At 28.5% G+C, this 21,186-nt stretch overlaps 1 protein-coding gene across 1 annotated transcript in view; it reads right to left on the bottom strand.

The window, feature by feature from the left end:
• LOC109609531 (lachesin-like) overlaps window positions 1-21,186 on the bottom strand; it is a 120,970-nt gene that overhangs the window by 2,521 nt on the left and 97,263 nt on the right. The window contains exons 3-8 of the mRNA XM_020026198.2: window positions 15,750-15,862; window positions 9,491-9,676; window positions 9,234-9,432; window positions 3,009-3,140; window positions 2,830-2,949; window positions 25-195 (exon numbers count right to left, since the gene is read on the bottom strand). Coding sequence (XP_019881757.2) covers window positions 25-195; window positions 2,830-2,949; window positions 3,009-3,140; window positions 9,234-9,432; window positions 9,491-9,676; window positions 15,750-15,862 — 921 coding nt within the window. The remainder of the gene's footprint in view (window positions 1-24; window positions 196-2,829; window positions 2,950-3,008; window positions 3,141-9,233; window positions 9,433-9,490; window positions 9,677-15,749; window positions 15,863-21,186) is intronic.

The following is a 21,186-nucleotide window of genomic DNA, read 5'->3' as shown; positions in this document are numbered from 1 at the left end:
GGGCGCGGGACGTGTTTACAGTACCTTGCAATCGTACAACTCCTTCCGTTTTGCCCATGGCGTTCACCGAATGGCAAATGTAGCCGCCGAAGTCTCTTTTCTCGAGCTTTCGTATTGTCAAGTTCATAAGTAAGGAGTATTCGTTTAGGTATGTCTCTTCCATTACGTATTTGTCGTTGGATATTAGTTTTTCGCCTAAAATGTGTGTATTAAACATGTAAATATACAGTACTGTTTGAAAAATATACTATATACCAATGATAAACAATAATAAGCATTAGGCTAAAGATAAATTAGGTTAGGTTAGGTTGCGCTAGGCTAGGTTACATTAAGTTAGGTTGTGTTAGTTCATATTATAACGAAATATGTTAAAAAGAACCATAAAAGATTTCAAACAATTTCGGGATTGGATTCATTATTAGCCTAATTAGCCTAGTTACTTTAGATTAGGTTAATCTAGGTTGAGTTGAGTTATAGGGAAATATGACATAAAATATTAAAAATAACTATAAAATAATTAAAAAACTATTTCGGGGATGAAGTTCATTTTTGTCAACCTCATTACATATTTATTTTCAATTAAAAATTAGAAACGACGCACATTGAAAATCATATATAATAATAATAATAAAAAATAGGCTAGGTTAGATTAGATAAGGTTAGGTTAGATTAGGTTGGTATATGTTAGAATAGGTTAGTCTAAATTGAGTTGAGATAGGTTACAGGGAAATATAGTTGAAATAATTTCAATGTTGTCATTGTAATTACTATTACGTAGTTAAATATAAATATAAAACTAAAATTATTATATTAGATTAGGCTAGGTTAAGATAGGTTATGTTGGGTTAAATTATAGGAAATATGACTTAAAATGTCTAAAATAATTGTTGTAATTACTGTTACGTAGTTAAATATAAATATAAAATTAAAATTATTATGTTAGATTAGGCTAGGTTAATATAGGTTATGTTGGGTTAAGTTAGAATAGGTTAGGTTATGTTGAATTTGTAGTGAAATATGACTGAAAATGTTGCCACTGTCACATCTTATAAAATTAAATATTTTTTAATATTACAATTAAGAAGCGATTCACTTTGGTAGATAAGATTATTTTAGATTAGATTGTCGGTGAACTTGACTTAAAATCTAATAAATAAAAATTCAAAATTATCCGAGGCCTGATTTTCATTAACAGTAAATTTACATAGTTTAATATTTAATAAAATAAAACTAAAATTATTATGTTAGATTAGGCTAGGCTAATATAGGTTATGTTGGGTTAAATTATAGGAAATATGACTTAAAATGTCTAAAATAAGTATATTTATAACTATTTCAAAGTTGAGGTTCATTATTGTTAACCTAATTAAATACTTATTAATAAGCCGAGTGTGTAATAAATTAGATTAGACTAGGTTATGATAGGTTAGGATAAGTTAATATAGGTTAGATTAGGTTAAGTTAGGTTATGATGAATTTGGAGTGAAATATGACTGAAAATGTTGCCACTGTCACATATTATAAAATTAAATATTTTTTAATATTAAAATTAAAAAATGATTCTCTTTGACGGTAGCTAAGATTATTTTAGGTTAGGTTGTAGGGGAATATGACATAAAATCTAATAAATAAAAATTCAAAATTATCCGAGGCCTGATTTTCATTAACAGTAAATTTACATAGTTTAATATTTAATAAATCAGGTATATATTAAGTAAGGTTAGATTAGGTTAGTATAAGTAATGTTAAATTCTAATGAAATATGACTATATTGATCCAAAATAATTTAAAAAAGTCAGGTTTTCATTGACATTAAATTGATGTAATTAAATTTTTATTTAAAATTAAATATAAATAATAAAAAATACAACAAATAAAAAATATAAAAGATACAATAATAATATAAATAATAATAAGAATTATTACTTACATTATTATTTAAAGTTAAGATATGCTAGGTTAGGTTAGGATATATTAGGCGAGTTAGGTTATGTTGGATCAGATTGTAGAAAAATGTTACTGTTTAAAATTATAAAAAAATTAAAATTATTTCGTGGTCTCATTTGCATTGCCGTTAAATTTGCGTAATTAAATATTTATTTAAAATTAAAATTAATAAACCACGTGACATTTTGACGAATCATCACTGAACACGAAGATAAAAAATTAATTTATTTCAACCCAATTTTTTAGTACATTAGGATTAAAAACAGCTTTAACGTTGATTTTAAAAAATAGTTTTGTTAAAATATGGTATTTTTTGTTAGTAAAATCCCATATTTTCAGTGTAATCCAAAGTGCGAACATGTAATTTGCTATCAGTAAACAGAATAAATAAAAGTTTATGCCTTTGACCTCAATAAAACGCGGCGAATAACATTGGACAATTAATTTAATTAACCTCTATTTGTTTTTATTATCTTAAAAATGATGTGATGTTGAAATTTCTAAGTTTGACGTTACGAGTTAATTATTTAACCGGAGAACGGTGGTACAACTTGCGAAACAATTTTAATTTAATGAAACCCTTTGAAGATTTATGCAGCCGTAAAAAAATCAAAAGAGGAAACAGCGAAGTCCAATAAACAACGCCAGTATAAAAAAATCAAACAAACATTTATGTATTGCGTAAATAAAGTAATGCGATTTAACTTATGTGTTGGGTCGGACATGAATTAGGTTTTATCCTGACGTATAAAGTAAAATAACCGTAATCGCTGTCACGCTGGTGCTGTTGATAATTTGAAATGTAGGCATTGGACCAATGCTCTAATAGTCTATATGTGGACTATGTGCCGGTAAATCTGGACCCAGGAGGATAGCGCTTACCGTTGTCTCGCATCCAGTGGTTCATTGCCTTCGGCGATGCCTCGACGTAACACTGTACGAGAACGTCACTTTCTATGGGGGCGGCCACTAGCTGATTCGACACCCTTATCAGGGGTTGGACTGCAAAATACACGAAACTGAACGATCCCGTCAACGGCACAATTATCTGGCATACTTACAATGGACCATGACGGGGAATCTTTTGCTGACGGACGGTGGTACTCCGTTGCTTGCGATGCAATAATACGCTCCCATATCTGTACGTTGTACATTCGTTAAAACTAACGTATCGCCGTCAAATGATCGGAGGACTGAAATAAAAATTCATATTTCAAACCAAATTGAAATATAATGACAGCATCAGAGATTTAAATGATTCTATGTTGTTACGTTTTGTTTCTTTTTTTGTTATTACGTTTATTGACGTCAAATTGGATTTCTTTTTAAGTGGTGCTTTTTGATGGTTCACAATTTATTATTTTAATACGCAATGCAATTTCACAACAATAAATCATTCATCATTATTTTATTTATTAATAAGTTTAACAGTTTTATATAAATGAATGATCTAATTAGGAATATTTTAATTCTAATAAAAAGCATAAGTAAAGATTTTATGAATAAAAATAACTGATTAATGTAACTACTAGTGGGAAATAGACAGTGACTAAAATTTGACGTATCAATTCCCATCCACAGTCTCCCTGATACAGAATCATCAACGTTGCATGAAGAAAACTACAGTGCCTTTGAAGCAGGTTTAATAATTCCTCAACGTTTTAATTAGCAACAACTGGACGATCTCTTAACAAATATAGCCCTCTCAAAGGAATCTGTCACTACTTGTATCCAGATTTAATTCTGATAAAAGGCATATGTAAAGATTTCGTGCCTAAAAAGTCCAGTGAGCCAGATTAATCTAACTCCAAGTGGGAAATAGACGGTGCCTAAAGTTTGACGTATCAATGATTTCAAGGGAACCACAAAACCAGTATAATAACTGCTATTTTTGTCACGTAAATATCAAAGTTATTACTAGGCACAACAGGCACAAATGAATATATCTTAAACTAGATTCAGCATCAAGACCTGCACAGCATTCTGAATACCCATCCAACCTTCAGCAGTCTTCCTGATACAAAATCATCAACGTTGCATGAAGAAAACTACAGTGCCTTTGAAGCAAATTTAACAATTCCTCAACGTTTTAATGAGCAACAAATGAATGATCTCTTAACAAATATAAACCTCTCAAAGGTATCTGTCACTACTCGTATCCAGATTTAATTTTGATAAAAGGCATAAGTAAAGATTTCATGTCTAAAACGTTCAGTGAGTAAGGTTAATCTAACTATAAGTGGAAAATAGACGGTGCCAAAATTTTGATGTATCAATGATTTCAAGGGAACCACAAAACCAGTACAATAACTGGTAATTTTGTATCGTAAATATCAAAGTTATTACTGGGAACAACTAATCTAGATTCAGCATCAAGACCTGCACAGCATTCTGGAGAAGCACCCATACAACCTTCAGCAGTCTTCCTGATACAAAATCATCATGAAGAAAACTACAGTGACTTTGAAGCAAATTTAATAATTCCTCAATATTTTAATGAGCAATAAATGAAGGATCTCATAACAGACTTTAATCTCCCAAAAGAGTCAACAATTATTTCGATCCACTTCGTATCTTTTATTTTTTTAATGACATTATAAATAATCTACAAATTATCAGCTTTGCTCACAGTTCCCTATTAGGTTAATTAAGGGTAAGCCGATTAAAACATGCATAAAAACTGTTATTTTAATAAACAAGTATAAACAGAATAAGGGCATAAGGTGCATCGGATAATAATAAGGGAATAAATTAATTGAACGCCGTAGAGCATTGTCGGTTAAATTGCCATTTAAGAAACACCGTTTCATCACAATTAAGAGAGCGTTGTCTCCACCTGACAGCAGTATTTATTTTAGCGGAGTATTAGAAAGAAAAACCCGACATGACGTAACTAAACCACTTCGATCAGTAAAAGTTGCGGCCTGGAATGTTACTACCGAAAACTAATAGTTGTCCTCTGCCTTTGCTTTTTAACGAGCTTTGATAGATTTTATAGGATCAGTTGCAATGAACCCTGCCGACAAATCGTTTAGTGACAGTTGAAGGTGCACTTTTCTCAAACGCAAAATTTTATATACTTCCAAACGTTTGTCATTGTCAACTCATCAATCTTTATGTACGAACGAATCCGACCAGATATGAAACTGTCCATTTTATTTATTTATTTTTTTCTCCTTGTTTTTATGATTGTGTTTGGGGGTTGTTAAACACATAAAGCAATTGGACGAGAATCAATATTTATAAGCTATATTGTTACTGTTAGTTATATTGTTATCTGCTGGACGGATGTGTGGTGTAAGTCTATTGAATTTCTCTTTTGTTAATTGAATTACCACAGTGAAATCATTTTTCATTCATTCTTTGGAGTTTTGAGTTAATCGAATTAAAATAGTGATTGTATGTTGTTTACAAATTTTAAATTACCTTTTTACAATTAGAAACAACTATTTCATTCATTTAATACATTTTTAACGTACAAGCCCGATGCACATGTTAAAATCGAAAATGAGTCTTCATACTTCAAAATTTGAAAATCTTCTGATCATCCAAAAAATAAGTAAATCACACAATAATATCATATACTCACAATCCGTTATTTAGGATTTTTGATATTTTATTTTATGATTTAATTGATGGGGAAGGCATTCATTTGGTAGATCAAGGTAAATTTTATAAAATTTGTGTTGTGACATCGGACCATGGACCAAGAGACAGTGGCTGAATTATTGATTTAGAGAGAACCACGATACCATCACAGTAACTTCCATTTTTGTCTCGTAAATCTCAAAGGAACTGTGTTATTCATCAAAATTGAATTATAAATAAAAAAGTTTACGAAGGTATTTTCATATTAAATGGCTACATGCAAATTAAAATTCTATTACCGAAGACTTAAAACAGATTCCTAAACTCATTTATGAATTTTGTATTCATTATATTTCAGTAATTAGACAGCCCCAGTTTTATTTATTGCAATGTTTAATTTGATATTGACACATTGACATTGTAACATTATATTTGTCATTAAACAACATGCTGAATGGCAAAATTAGCGAAGTCACGTTCAGTAAATACCATTTTATTGTTTTAATAAATAAAATACTAAATTACCACACTAACATGGATTCGATAGATTCGATGGTTCATTAGAGTTCAAGACAGTCCAAACATATATAGATATATTTAGCTTTTGTATTAATTTAGTGTATTATGGTTTCTCCTCTTATCCTTATTTACCAAAAAGTTTTCATGGACTTGGACGAAGATCAAATCAAAATTATGAATTATTAAAATATACATATTTTAGCCACAACTCTTTTATTTTATGTGTACTATTAAAACAACATTAATTTATATTGCTGTTTTATTCAGTATTATAAAAAAACATATTCTATTCTATAAAATATTATATATATATTTTTATGAATTGAGCTGGACATAAGTATAGCAACTTTCAATTTGAAAGAGATTTAATGATTAAATCTGTGTTATTCAAATTAAGATTAACACTTTGTATAATGTCATTTTTGTTTTATAATTTGGCCCATCTCTATGGCACAGACTCGATCATTTTCTTAATATATGTCAAGAATGTAGACTCTTTCAAGCTTCTTGAATTGTTTTGAAAATTTTTGTAATAAATTTGGTTATTTGGTTCATGTTTTCTATAGGGTTGATGTCTGGAATTTGGGATGGGCAAGACAAAACATCTTTGGTCTTTTAACTAATATCACAATTTTGGAATGGGATCGTTTTAATGTTGAAACATATTTATTAAGAACATCATTTCTTGAATATATAGAAGCAAATTGTTGTGTAATATATACCTTTTTCATAAATCAGTCTAAGGCGGCCTACGCCAGAAGAACTGAAGCATCCCCATAGATGTAATTGATCTGCCATCATATTTTACTGTGGGTATATTACACTTTTTATGCAATTTTGTCCCGGTAGGATCTTTTACATAAGCAGAACCATCATTTTTTTATAAATTAAATATAGAATCTGTAGATGTAACAAACTTTTTGTGTAGTTTTTCTCCTGTAGGATATTTTACATAAGAAGAACTATCATTTTTTATAAATTAAATTTAGACTTGTTACCAAAAACTATTCGTCTTCGCGGTTTAGTGGTTCAGTAAATATGATCTTAGTCAAATTTTGGACTTTCATATTTTTAGTAGAAACTATGGTTTTTCTTGTAAGTTTGGGGTCAAACGAACCCCCATACACTAACTATTTTGTTACAGTCCTTGAATTAATTTCAGCATGTCCCATTTCAGGTTGTAGAGAATAAAATTACATTAATGCATAGTACACACAACAATAACAGAAAAAATAATTAACATATTTTAATAAGTTGATATAGTTATGGCCACTACTGTAAATAAATAATGAAGTTCAACTTATTTTCTATGTCATTTACAAAAACCCTCCAAAGATCATAAGTGCTGGAAAACCAATTATTGATTTATTATTTTATTTCTGAAAATATATAAACTGCAAGTTGGTTCAAGGGTGCCCTTCTGCCGCCTAATTAAGGTGCATTCGCCTGAAAGAGAGGGAGAGATCGAGAACAAGAAAAAAAATGGGGGGTCGTTGATTGTGCCGAGGCAATGGCGGAAATAAAATAGAGTTAGTTTTGAAGTGCCCGGTATGGAGTGTTTATGTTTAGTGAATGAAAGTAATTCAAAAGGGGGGCGATGGAGGGGGCCGCGAGAGAGTTTCTCTTTTGCAGTCTAGGCGTTCGGCGCGGGGGTCGGGTGTTTTGTTTGAAGTCTGCCTTTTCTCGAGTCTTTCTGTTGCTTGCAATGACGGGTAACAACCGCGGTCACCATCCAGCCAATTGGAAGAATAAAGACAAATGTTTAGTTGGGCTCTCAAGCGTTGGCGAACATAAATGCCAGTCGCAATGCTTGTTCTGTTTGATGGAACGTGCCCGTACGTCGACGGTTTGCGGACCACTCATTTCTGAAATTAATAATCTCGTACGTTCTGGACGTCGAACTTCTGAAGAGGTGAACGAGTTTTATCTTTCCGTTCGGAAGCATGAAACTCAATACACCTGCGGATAGATCATTTTACAAAGATTCTTAGAGATAATAGACGATTTGAAATTTAAATGAGAAGGATTTATCGGAGGCAAAATGCAGCCGTGCGAGACTTGTCAGAAATGCTAAGAGAGAGTAAGTTGAATTTTTCATTGCACATGTTCGGTAGCGGTGGAATGCAAATAGGGATTTGCCAGAAACGCGGATTAGGTCCAAAACACACCATCTGCTTTCAGTCTGAATGAGATATTATTATTACTAAGTAAATAAATTTCAATTCAAACCAATAAATTCTTCTTACGCCTATCATCATATTTTACCCATTCTGTTTAAACAGTAAAACATCTACAATCCGGGCCAAAGAAAAATTATATTTTGTTTGTTCAATTTTTTTGTCTGGCGCCTCACTAAGATTTGGATTTTGTGCACGACGTCTCTTATCTTTCTTGCTTGGATACTCTTGTGGATTCATCAATAGGCGTTACAATTTTAGACAATACTCCCACACAATAAAGGGATATAGCCTAAATTATTTATTAGCACAGCACGTTGATTTCATCAAAACAAAATAGCAACCATCAAAATCCAGGTAACAGTATCGAATGACCACAGCAAACTGAAATTCCTGTAAAAACATCGGTTGTAAGCGTTTCTTTGTATTTCAAATTAAACACAAATCAGCCACTATTGATTAAATTATTTCGTTTTCGAATAGTTAAATTACCGCTTTTCTTCCTCCTGGAGTGGCTTTAGGCTCGTAAAGGCAGAAAAGGGCAAACGGCGCTGTTCCATTGCCACTCTCCAACTCTCAGCCAGTCTATATTTCTGCCCGCCGTTATTTCTTGGCATTTGAAATATCGCATCGTATGGAGCGTACATTTCATATACGTGTATGAGCCTGTGTTTGACTTGACCAGATATATTGACTATGTATTTATATTTAATAAACCCGAAGATTAAAATAAAAATACCATTTGCAAAATGCGAAACAAAGACTGTATTTACGGTTGATATCACGCTGGAGTTGAAATGATGAATTGGGCTTTATTAAAACGTTCGTAATTCTGATTATTAACTGGACTGCGCTTAATTAAGTTCGTTAAAACTATTGGAGTTTATGGACTAGTCGGGAAAATTGTATAACCTGAATTTATTCCCAGGATCTTTTTATTATTAACTGGATTAAATCATCGTTCACCGACCAACGAGTGGAATATAATTAATAAAGTCTTACCTTGTTTGTCTCTTCCTCCGTCGTGACGCAGTACTATCATTTTGCTGTCCTCCCTCCTCCACAGTACCGTAGGCTCAGGAACACCGGTGGCGTGACACTTCAGCCTGATCGTCCCCCCCTCGATGGCCACCCCGGCCCCGTCGGCGGACTCATTGTCGTTCAAAATGTCCGGCGGTATCACCACCTCCAAAGTGCCCATCTGCAACAACCTCCCGTACATGTAACAGTAATTTAAAATAAATCGCCGAGAATAATACCTGACTTCTCATAGGATCTGTATTGATTTGGCACATGTAAGTTCCAGAATCATTTTTCTGAACATTAGATACATGCAGTTTCCATGTGTTGTGGCCATTATGTGTGACTGAGAGCCTTGGATTCTGTGCTACCATATGAGTGTGAATGGCCAATATAGCTTTAGTGTCAGACTTGATCCAGGCCACCTGAAAGATACAAACTTTGATATTAAATTTCTATACGTACAGTGATTTTTTATTAGTTTTAAACATTGCAAATTTAATCGTATTAGGATTATTTTCCAATCCTTTTTTTAACTGTAGCTTTTTGAAAGAATTATAAAATATTTTATATACAATAGTAACCAAAGAATTAGGAATTAGGTGCCTTCAAAATATTTTATATTTTATTCAAACTAATAGAATATTGAACTATTTATTTTTATAATAAATGGACAAAATTTTAATTTTAAGAACTTACAACCTACGTACTGTAGTGGTCATTATTATAGCAACTCTATAAAAAAATAAATATTTTTGCCAAAACTCTAATATTTAATATGAACTGTGAAATGATTAGTAAAATAATTGTATTTGAGAAAAAAAGTCAAAAATAAACACAATATATATTAGCGAGTCTTTCAATATTTTCCTAAAATATTAACAATTTTATTATATACTTAAAATATTTAATATATAACAAAGCTGGAAAATCTTACATTTAAAGCAAATTTTCATGTCGTGGTTTTGTAAACTTTGTTCTATCTTTAATAATAGGTTAATTACATACAATTTTAAATTTAAGTGTAAATTTTATTTTAGTCAACATTTATTATAAATAATGAAGAAAAGCTTGTTTGTAGCGTATACAGTATATCTTTAATAATGGAAAAATATATTTAATAAGAAAAATATTTTATATTTTATTCAAAACAATTGCAATTTCTTGAGTGACGAAAAAGGCAAAAAAAAAAACTAATAGAATATTGAACTATTTATTTTTATAATAAATTGGGTTTGTATGAACACATAGCCTATTTATGAACCATAAATGATTAGTTAAATAATTCTATTTGAGAAAAAAAGTCCAAAATAATAATAGAGTTTTGAACTATTTATTTTTATAATAACTGGACAAAATTTTAATTTTAAGAACTCACAACCTACGTACAGTAGTGATCATTATTATAGCAACTCTATAAAAAATTAAATATTTTTGCCAGAACTCTTATATTTAATGTGAACTGTTTAAAGCAAAATTAATTTACTATTGTTATTTCCCTAAATTTTGTTAATATTCAACTCACCCAAACTTAATAATACGGTCTAGATTACAAAAAAAGAATTGTCTAGGAGGGAGAAAAAAGGGTTGGTATGAATACATACCCTATTTATGAACCATAAATGATTATTAAAATAATTGTATTTGAGAAAAAAAGTCTAAAATAAACAGAATATATATTAGAGAGTCTTTCAATATTTTCCTAAAATATTACCAATTTTATTATATACTTAAAATAATTAATATATAACATAGCTGGAAAATCTAACACTTAAAGCTTATTTATTCATAAACTCTTAGCTATCTCTTCTTGTTTTTTCTAACAGTTTCATTTTGATCAATGATTAAATAATTGTAATCCATTAATATATAGTAGAAAAAACAATACATTACATTGTATCCAATTCAAGTAGTAGAGCTCACATTTTTAAAATATGTTAATAGGTAGCTATAATTATGGACACTACTGTACGTTATTTTGATAGGACTTCATAAGAGTACACAATTTTTTTACAAATTTATACAAAATGAGATATTTATCGATTTCAATTACTTATTAATTGATGTTTCATAATAGTAGCAAGTAGTATGATTATTTGAAGCATGTACAAAAAGTCTCTAGAGTATTTTTGTCAAAAGATACAGTCTTTTAACTTCTATTATTAACATGAGCAGTGTTTGTATCAACTCAGTAGTTATGGTTTTTTGACCTGTAAATAATGTTACTTTTATGTTATACAGAAAATCACAATCACAAGCAAGATACGAAAACAGTACAAGTTAACAGTTCACGAACATCTTTCAATTTTATCTCACTTCCTCATGTTTATTGAGTGTATTTTCCACTTCACATCATCAATAAAATCAATAAAAACATTGTTTACAATTGACAGCAGAATTCCGACGTGAATGATAGTTGAAAAGCACAAAGGACCATACAGCCTGTTTAAATCCTCCAGACACTTCCGCGTATCATTGTCAAGACCTGTATTTTAAAAACCTATTACTTATAGTCACATCCCCCGAAACAGAGTCCTCAAAGTACGTCTTTACTGTAATAATTTTTTATATTCGCCTTTAGGTACTTTTTCATGTTTCGACTAAAACAAACGTATAGACGGGGGCAACGTAAACCAAGAAGGCATCCGTTTCGGGTTGCTTAACATATTACCCACGATCGGAACTGACAATGACAATGGCACAGGCCATGCACTAAATATTTAACTGTCAAATTGCTTTCCAAGTCGATATAAACTTCCCTTAAGCTATAGCACTTCCGTTTTGAGAAAGACAAATAACGCGAAAGCCCTTCACAATTTTAAGCTAAAGCATACAAAAATTCGAACACAAAATAAGAACGGAAAAGAATATAATATGCCATTTTACATGTTCATACAGATGAGTTTATTATGTCTGACTCATCGCTTAAATATCCTTTTTATTTTGTTTTTGATATTTTTTTTTTTGTATTTCACTTCATTTCGCTTGGTAAACCACTACTTGTAAGCAACGTGCATGTTAAGGCTTTGTCAAAACAGAAATGAAAGCAGAGTGAATCAAATAAAAGCAGGCTAAGTATTTTGTTTAAATTTTTATAGATTCGAGGAAATGGAAATCAGTTCAAATGTCTGTTTACTGAACAAAACATATTTGCATACAGACATATCCCTATTCTAGTACTAAAAATATATATGTAAAAAATAGTTTATTTTTGGAATAATTTAAGTTTGAATGTCTTTGAAACAACGTCTAATAAGGAGGATTACATATAGAGACAATATATTATCTTAATTGTTGAAGTTGTTTGTAATTATGAATAGAACTATGGAATGTCTGTCTGGGAAAGACTCAGCTCACCCAAACTTAATAATGCAGTTTAGATTATAAAAGAAGAATTGTCTAGGAGGAAAAAAAGGGTTTGTATGAGCACATACCACATTTATGAGCCATAAATGACTAATTAATTAAATGTATTTGAGAAAAAAGTACAAAATAAAAAGAGAGTCTTTCAATATTTTCCTAAAATATTTTATTATATATTTAAAATATTTAAAATATAACATAACTGGAAAGTCTTACACACTTACAAGCAAATTTTCATCTCACAGTTTTGTAAGCTCTTTAATAATAGGTAGATTGCATACAATATTAAATTTAATTGTAACTTTTATTTTAGTAAATATTTATTATAAATACGAAGAAAAACTTGTTTGTAGCATATACAGTATTTCTTTAATAATTGATAAATACATTTAATAAGAAAAATTAGGTAATTAATATTATATTCAAAATAAAAATAACATTTAACAACTAAACAATGGAATTTTATACACTAAACAAATTTTAGTTGATTATTTTATCCATGGTATAAATGTTGTACTATTAATTTTAGTTGTTATATAAATAACATTTAATAACTTTTTATTCTTGTACGATTTATTTATTACTATTATAAAATATTGAAGGTTTAGATAAAAATATTTAACTAAATAAAAATGAAAATCCACTTTATGTGTAACAAAAGAACCACCATTTTTTAGATAGCAAATATTAGATGAAAAATTTTTCACACCTCACAAATTTTATAACCGTATATATACATTTTTGAAATACGTAATAAATATTTAATATTTTAATTGTTTTTATATATAGATTTTAGTACGTTTTGTGCTTTTAAAATAATTACTTCATAATTTCAGTTTAATATTCAGTAATATATTTTTTTAAATATTGTCTCTTAGTAAATTAAAAATTTAACGATTTAACTTATTTATGAAGTGAAAATGTCTTCAATTATAACAAAGGTGAAACTAGCAAACTTTGAGTAAATTTCCAGTTCAATACTTCATCGAACTTTAACTCATTTTTGTGAGCTTCGTTTTTCATTTAATAAGCAATTAAAGAAGTCAACTTTGACTGTACAATTACTACTACTACTACAAAACTTTATTTTAGTACTTATTTATTGATTTCTTATTTATTGATTTTTTATTTATTTTATTTAAAAATTAAATTTTAATTTAGATTATCATATATTTAAATTTTAATAAAATAAAAAATATCATAAAATTTATTTACAAATTTTAACGTTTGACATGATTATTTTAAAAGCTTTTATATGTAATTTATTGCTAGTAGGTTATTTATTCATTTATAAAAACTAACAAATTTTCAATAAATTTTCAGTTTAATATTTCTTCGAGCTTATTTTTTAATTTTATTTATTTATTAGATTTAACATAAACGTTTAGTATTTTATTGCTTCGTTGAAAGTTTTGTAACATTCCATTTTCTTTTAGTGAATAAAAATTAATTATCATCTAAAATTATTTAGAACTATTATTATATGATTATTTAAAAATGATATAATTATTAAGCATAAAAAAACTAGCAAAGTAAATTTTTAATTCAAAAATTCATAGAACTTTTACAAGTTTGTGTTAATTTAGTTTTCTAGTGAATACATAATGATTAATCAAAATTGAACCACATAATCATACAATTATAAGAAAGTGATTGAGTCTGAAAATATATTAGACAAGAATAGAATACATAAAAATGAAATTTAAGTGAATATTTCTTTTGCAGACTGGTCTACTTTCTTGTGTAATTTCATTGGGGGATATTTGGTGGAAGACCGGGCGTCCTTTTTGTGCAGACTGATTTTATTAGGGGACAGAGTTGGTTTTGAAAGTAGTACGTCGCAAACTCAATAACTCCCGAGTTGCACTTCTGATTGGCCGTCTTTGTGTTACCTACGGGACTACTTTTACAATGCAATCAACACGTATAAGTTCGTCACTAACTTATATAGGATATTTGATGAAATCATTGCCAAAAACACTAGATTATTTTTCTTTGTTCGACTCCCTTTTTTTTCAATTTATCTAAAACAATCGGGGAGGCGGTTACTTAATTATTGGTATACAGGTAAACAAGATCGAATTGCTTTTTTTTATAACATTAGGGAGGTGGTGAGAAAAAGTCGTTTATAGCGTAGGTAATTGGAATAAATTTACCACCTGTTGAAGTAACTGCTTCTTTAATAATTCAGTAGCATGAAACAGTATGGAAACGACAAGAATCTTTTTAACCCGGACCTTAATTTAATAATTTATAAATCGAGATGCGATTTAGTTAAGGAAATACACACGGGAAAAAATTCTTCCCGACCCAATCGTAATGTTTAATTGATTTATTTTTTCGGAGCCAAAATGGGACTGGCGATTTTTAATGAAGTCTGGCAAATTATTGTTTTCATTAGTGTTTGGCCTGATATACACTCACAATCAGTGGGGAGGTGTAAAATCGATGTTTGGAAAAAGTGACTGAGTAGATTTTTTCTTGTTTCCTGCTTTAGTGGTTCGTCATTTAATTGTTAAATTTAATAACTTTAGTTTTGATTTTAGTTCTTTTGTGCTTTTAAAATTACCTATATTATATTATATTTGTATTTTATATAATTACCATGTAATCAGCAATGATTAACCTAAAAAAATATTTCATTTTAACTGAATCTTATCAAATTTATAATTCCCTTTCTAATCTGTAAATGTGACTAAGGTCAATTGTTATCATCATTTTCACACTACAGACACTGTCAATCATTTTTGATCACACTGTATAGCAAAATAGGTTAATGTCGAATACCAGAGTTGTGGTAAGACTAATCAATAACTTACTATTATATTCTCAGCACAATATTCAAGAATTTTTTAATCTGTGACGTATTGAAATAGTTTTCTTCAATACTTGATATATTGATTTGGTGCACAGATTGATTTTGCTTTAGATAGGTCAATACAGTAAGGAAGTGTTTATTATGTCGAGAGAAATCGATGCGCATCCCTTCTTGTGCAAAATTCGTCGTGAAACTTTTGTTTTTCTATAAGTTTAGATATGGCCTACATATACAGGCCAGACATTACGTATGCATCCAGAGTTAAGGGAAGTTGTGCTGTTGACGTGTGTGTTGAGGGGTCTGCGTTCTGAATTTACCTTGTAAGAAGAAAGATGATTAACGACACACGTAAAGCAGACGTCTCTATTTTGTGTAACTGTGTGGTTCTCCAGTGGGGCCAAGAATTCTGGTTCGGGCTCAGCCATTTGACCTGTAACAAAACGCAAGATAACTGCATATAGTTGCCAGCGCGATAAGTGAAGTGAAACTAAAGATATTCACGAGAATATTCCCTGTTGAAAGCGACTATGGGACGTGTTCTGTTAACGGAATGGAGCAACATAAGAATTCAAATACTTTAAATGTCACATTCTGTAAATGAGACTGATTTACATTGGAATGTTACTTATTAAATATTTAACTCGTCTCACTCATCCCCCACGACCGCCCTTTGGATTTGCAGGTGACGGACCGTAAAATTTTCATTTTCCCATTTAAAACAATAACATTCTTTTCATTTATTTAATTTACAATTTTTCTTAGCAATAAACCATTTAAAATGTAAATTAGATGATTATTGCCTTTTTGTCGCAAAAATGAGTTTAAATACTTTAAGAAATTTATTTATAAATTTAATAAATCAATTGAATAATATGATGTTAAACTGTCATTATTATTCAATTCATTTGAATAATCTTTTAAATTATATTGTCAGCTTGATTTACTTAAATCTATATATTTAGATACACTGTGGCCCCTTTGAAATGGAAACACCACTGTAACTTTATTATTTATATTCGAATTATAATAAATAATGGTTTAAAATGTAGACAATTAGATTTTAATGAATAATACCTGAAAATATTCGATCTATCATTATTTAATTCATCTTAATAACCAGTGACACTGAATTTATTGAAAATTTCTTAAATAAACATAAAGCATTCACTAAATTCGAAGTATTTAGATACAGTGTGGTCAATTTAAAATGAACACACCGCTGTAAATTTATTATTTATAATTGGATTTTAATAATGGTTCAAAATGTAGACAATTAGATTTTAATGAATAATCATTATTATTTAATTTATCTTAATAAGGAATGACACTACATTTTTTTATTTATTGAAAATTTGTTAAATAAATATTAAAGATTTCTTAAATTCGATATATTCAGATATAGTGTGACCCATTTAAAATAGAAATCACTGTAACTTTATTATTCATAATTAGATTTTAATAAATAATAGCTCAAAATATAGACAATAAAAAACTCAATAAGATTTTAATGAATAATATCTAAAAATATTAAATCTACCTTTATTATTTAATTTATCTTAATAAGGAATGATTTCACATTTTCTTATTTATTAAAAATTTGTTAAATAAACATCAAAGATTTACTAAATTCGATGTAGTTAGATACAACGTGGTCCATTTAAAATGAAAACACTCCTGTAAATTTATTATTTATAATTGGATTTTAATAAATAATGTCTCTAAATATAAACAATAGAAAGCTCAATTAGATTTTAATAAATAATACCTGAAAATATTCAATCTATCATTTTTATTTAATTTATCTTAATAAGAAATAATACTACATTTTCTTATTTATTGAAAATATGTTAAATAAACATCAAAGATTTCTTAAATTCGATGTATTCAGATACAGTGTGACCCATTTAAAATAGAAACCACTGTAACTTTATTATTCATAATTAGATTTTAATAAATAATAGCTCAAAATATAGACAATAAAAAGCACAATTAGATTTTAATGAATAATACCTGAAAATATTAAATCTAACATTATTATTTAATTTACTTTAATAAGGAATGACTCTATATTTTCCTATTTATTAAAAATTTGTTAAATAAACATCAAAGATTTACTAAATTCGATGTATTTAGATACAAAGTGGTCCATTTAAAATGAAAACACTGCTGTAAATTTATTATTTATAATTAGATTTTAATAAATAATGGCTCTAAATATATACAATAGAATGCTGAATTAGATTTTAATAAATAATACCTAAAAATATTGAATCTATCATTAACATTTAATTTATTTTAACAACGAATGTCGTCACATTTTCTTATTTATTGAAATTTTGTTAAATAAACGTAAAAGATTCACTAAATTCGATGTATTTAGATACAATGTGGTCCATTTAAAATAAAATCACCGCTGTAAATTTGTTATTTATAATTGGATTTTAATAAATATTGGTTCCAAATATAAACAATAAAAAGCTCAATTAGATTTTAATGAATAATACCTGAAAATATTTAATCTATCATTATTATTTAATTTATCTTAATAAGGAATAACACAACATTTTCTTATATATTAAAAATTTGTTAAATAAAAATCAAAGATTTCTTAAATTCGATGTATTTATGTACAATGTGGTATATTTAAAAGGAAAACACTGCTGTAAATGAATAATACGAATGTCGCTGTATTTTCTTTTTTATTGGATATTTGTTATATAGACATCAAAGATTTCCTAAATTCGATGTATTTAGATATAGTGTGGCCCATTTAAGATAGAAATTAGAGTAACTTTATTATTTCTAATTGGATTTTAATAAATAAAAGCTCAAAATATAGCCAATAAAGAGTTAATAACTGAACAATTAATATCAGTAGTAATGAATCAATATATTTTTGTTTGTACAACGAAGAAAAAATCACAATTAAGGTGGTTACAAGTGGAGCATTCATATCAGTATTTGCCCAGGACCAATAATGGATATTTACAGTGAGAAATTTAGTCAGGCGCTAGTATAAACATGGGAATTGACGTTATGCACACATGGGTGACATTCTGGATATTGGTAGGTAATTGGCGTCTGGCCGTCCCCCGCATAAAGAATGCGATGCCGGTGGCCGTGCGACGCGTCGCGACGCTTCCTATGAATGGGCCCCCAACGCTATCGGGCCAGTGTACGACTAACTTCGCAGATGTGGTTTAAACAACAACGTCTGATAGCATTCAAGTATTAGAACCCGGACCGCCTATTCCTATACACCCAATGCTGTTGTTGCTGTTACCTCGTCACTCAGTGAAAACGTCACTTCTGCCACAGTAAATCGCAAAATCATTCGACTGAGTAGACTGTGAAAAGCTTTGGTTATACACTCTCGTTTAGCGTTTGTCATGGTTGAACGAAATGCCGAATTTGTTGCTGCCAGTGTTCTATACTCTTTTCTGAACTCTAACTCCCTATTTTCGCTTCTATTCACATTCGCAACGGACAACAGACAGTCACACTACTATGCAAAAGCCATTTTGCCCTAACACAATTAAACACCGTTTGATAACACTCAAAAACATTTAGAAATGTTTTACCAAACCATTAAAACTCTTTTCATGCATATCCATTACTAAATGTTTGGATAATTGTTATAGCATTCCGCTTCACTCAACCAGCCCAAATTAAAATTTATCTAGGCGCTATTTTCTTTCCTCCTCTCTTGTTTCATTTATATTTATTCTTTCTTCGTTCAAATATACACTTCCTTAAATAATTATTATTTTATTCGCACACTATTATTTATACTATTTTTTAATGTACTTTTAATTCAATATTAATACTGGTCTAAAAATATATCTCCTTAAAATTTTGAGATGTGTAATTTTTGTTGAAACCATAATTTTAACTTTATTGTATTGAAAAACTTTCTAAAAATATATAATTTGTTCTTTAGCTAAGATATATAGATTAACGCAAAAATTTTTGGAATATTTTGCTTAAATTTATTAGAATTATCAATATATTTTACGAAATTTACCACAAATTGTATATTTATGAAATCTATTTCTTGATATTTCAAAAACAAATTCAATTGTAGCTTCCAATTGAAATATAAATATTCATATATTAGCTAGAAATTTTAGGTAGATATATTTTTGAGTAGAGCTTGTTATTAATTAAAAAAATAATTAAGAAGTTATTACACTTTCTCGAAGTCAGCCAAATGTCAGCTTTAAAGGTTTAAAAAAAAAATAAGCTCTGAAGTTTTAAACCAGTTATTTCTACCTGGTTAAATAAGCCATTATTTTTTAGGACATTTTGGTCTTTTAATTTATTAGAATTATCAATATATGTTATCAAAAGATAATTTAATTTGTTACAAATTATATATTTTAGGAAAGCTTTATTTTTTTCTAATATTTCAAAGATAAATTCAATCATGGCTTCCAACTGAAATATAGATATTCAAATATTATCTGGAAATTTTTGGTATATATTTTATTTTTAAATCAGCTTTTTTATTAAGTAAAAAAAGTAGTTATTATAATTTCTCAAAATCTGACAAATGTCAGATTTAAACGTATTAAAAAATTAAGCTCTGAACTTTATTACCTAAAATAAATACATTAGTTCCTCAACCAATTCAATTACAGCTTCCACTTTAAATATAAATATTCAAATATGATCTGGAATTATAGGTATATACATTTTTTGAACAGGTTTTCTTATTAAGTAAAAAAGTAATTATTATAGTTCCTCAAAGTCAGCCAAATGTCAGATTTACACGTTTTAAAAATTTCAGCTCTGAACTGTCTGGTTAAATATATCATAAGTTTTTTTGGGATACATTAATTTTTTAAATTTATTAGAATTATCGATATATTTTATCAAAAAATAATTTAATTTATCATAAATTATCCATTTTAGGAAAACTTTATTTTTTTAATATTTCAAAGATAAATTCAATTATGGCTTCCAATTGAAATATAAATATTCAAATATTATCTGGAAATTATAGGCAGATACATTTTTTGAACAGGTTTTTTTATTAAGTAAAAAGAGTAGTTATTATAGTTCCTCAAAGTCTGCCAAATGTCAGATTTAAACGTTTTAAAAAATTAAGCTTTGAACTTTTAAGTCAGTTTTTTTCTATCTGGTTAAATATATCATAAGCTTTTGAAATATTAGAATGGTTTTTAAATTTATTAGAATTATCGATATATGTTATCAAAAGTCAATTTATCACAAATTATATATCTTAGGAAAGCTTTACTTGTTTCTAATATTTCAAAGGCAAATTCAATGATGTTTTTAAACTTGCTCATTATTAATAAAAAAATATTTAATTATGCAATATGATTACATGAACTGAAAGTAGTTTATTGCTTAAAATAAATACATCAGTTCCTCAACCAATTTTTTTTAATTGCATTCTGCAGTGAACGTCGTAGAAAACAGTGCAATAAAATTCTCTTATGATCAACTAAAAAAAAGTCGCACATTTGTAATTGAAATACTTTAAAAATTGTTCAGTTCCGTAAAATAAGTGAAGCGTTTCCTTAACAGAATAGATAAAATATCAATGTTATTTGTATTAGAATTTTTGTAGTTTTAAATGAATAAAACTGTCATGTGGAAACACTACACATGTTCTTTTTGTAGGGACTTTTTAATAGAAATGCCAGTAAGGTATCTACAGACGTTCAGCACAAGATTAATCGTTTTTTCTTTTCCCGCGAAAACTGTTTAACATTTTAAGCTTATATA

This window comes from Aethina tumida, chromosome 1 (assembly GCF_024364675.1).
Source record: "Aethina tumida isolate Nest 87 chromosome 1, icAetTumi1.1, whole genome shotgun sequence".
NCBI lineage: Eukaryota > Metazoa > Arthropoda > Insecta > Coleoptera > Nitidulidae > Aethina > Aethina tumida.
This window is presented reverse-complemented; position numbering and strand designations above follow the sequence as displayed.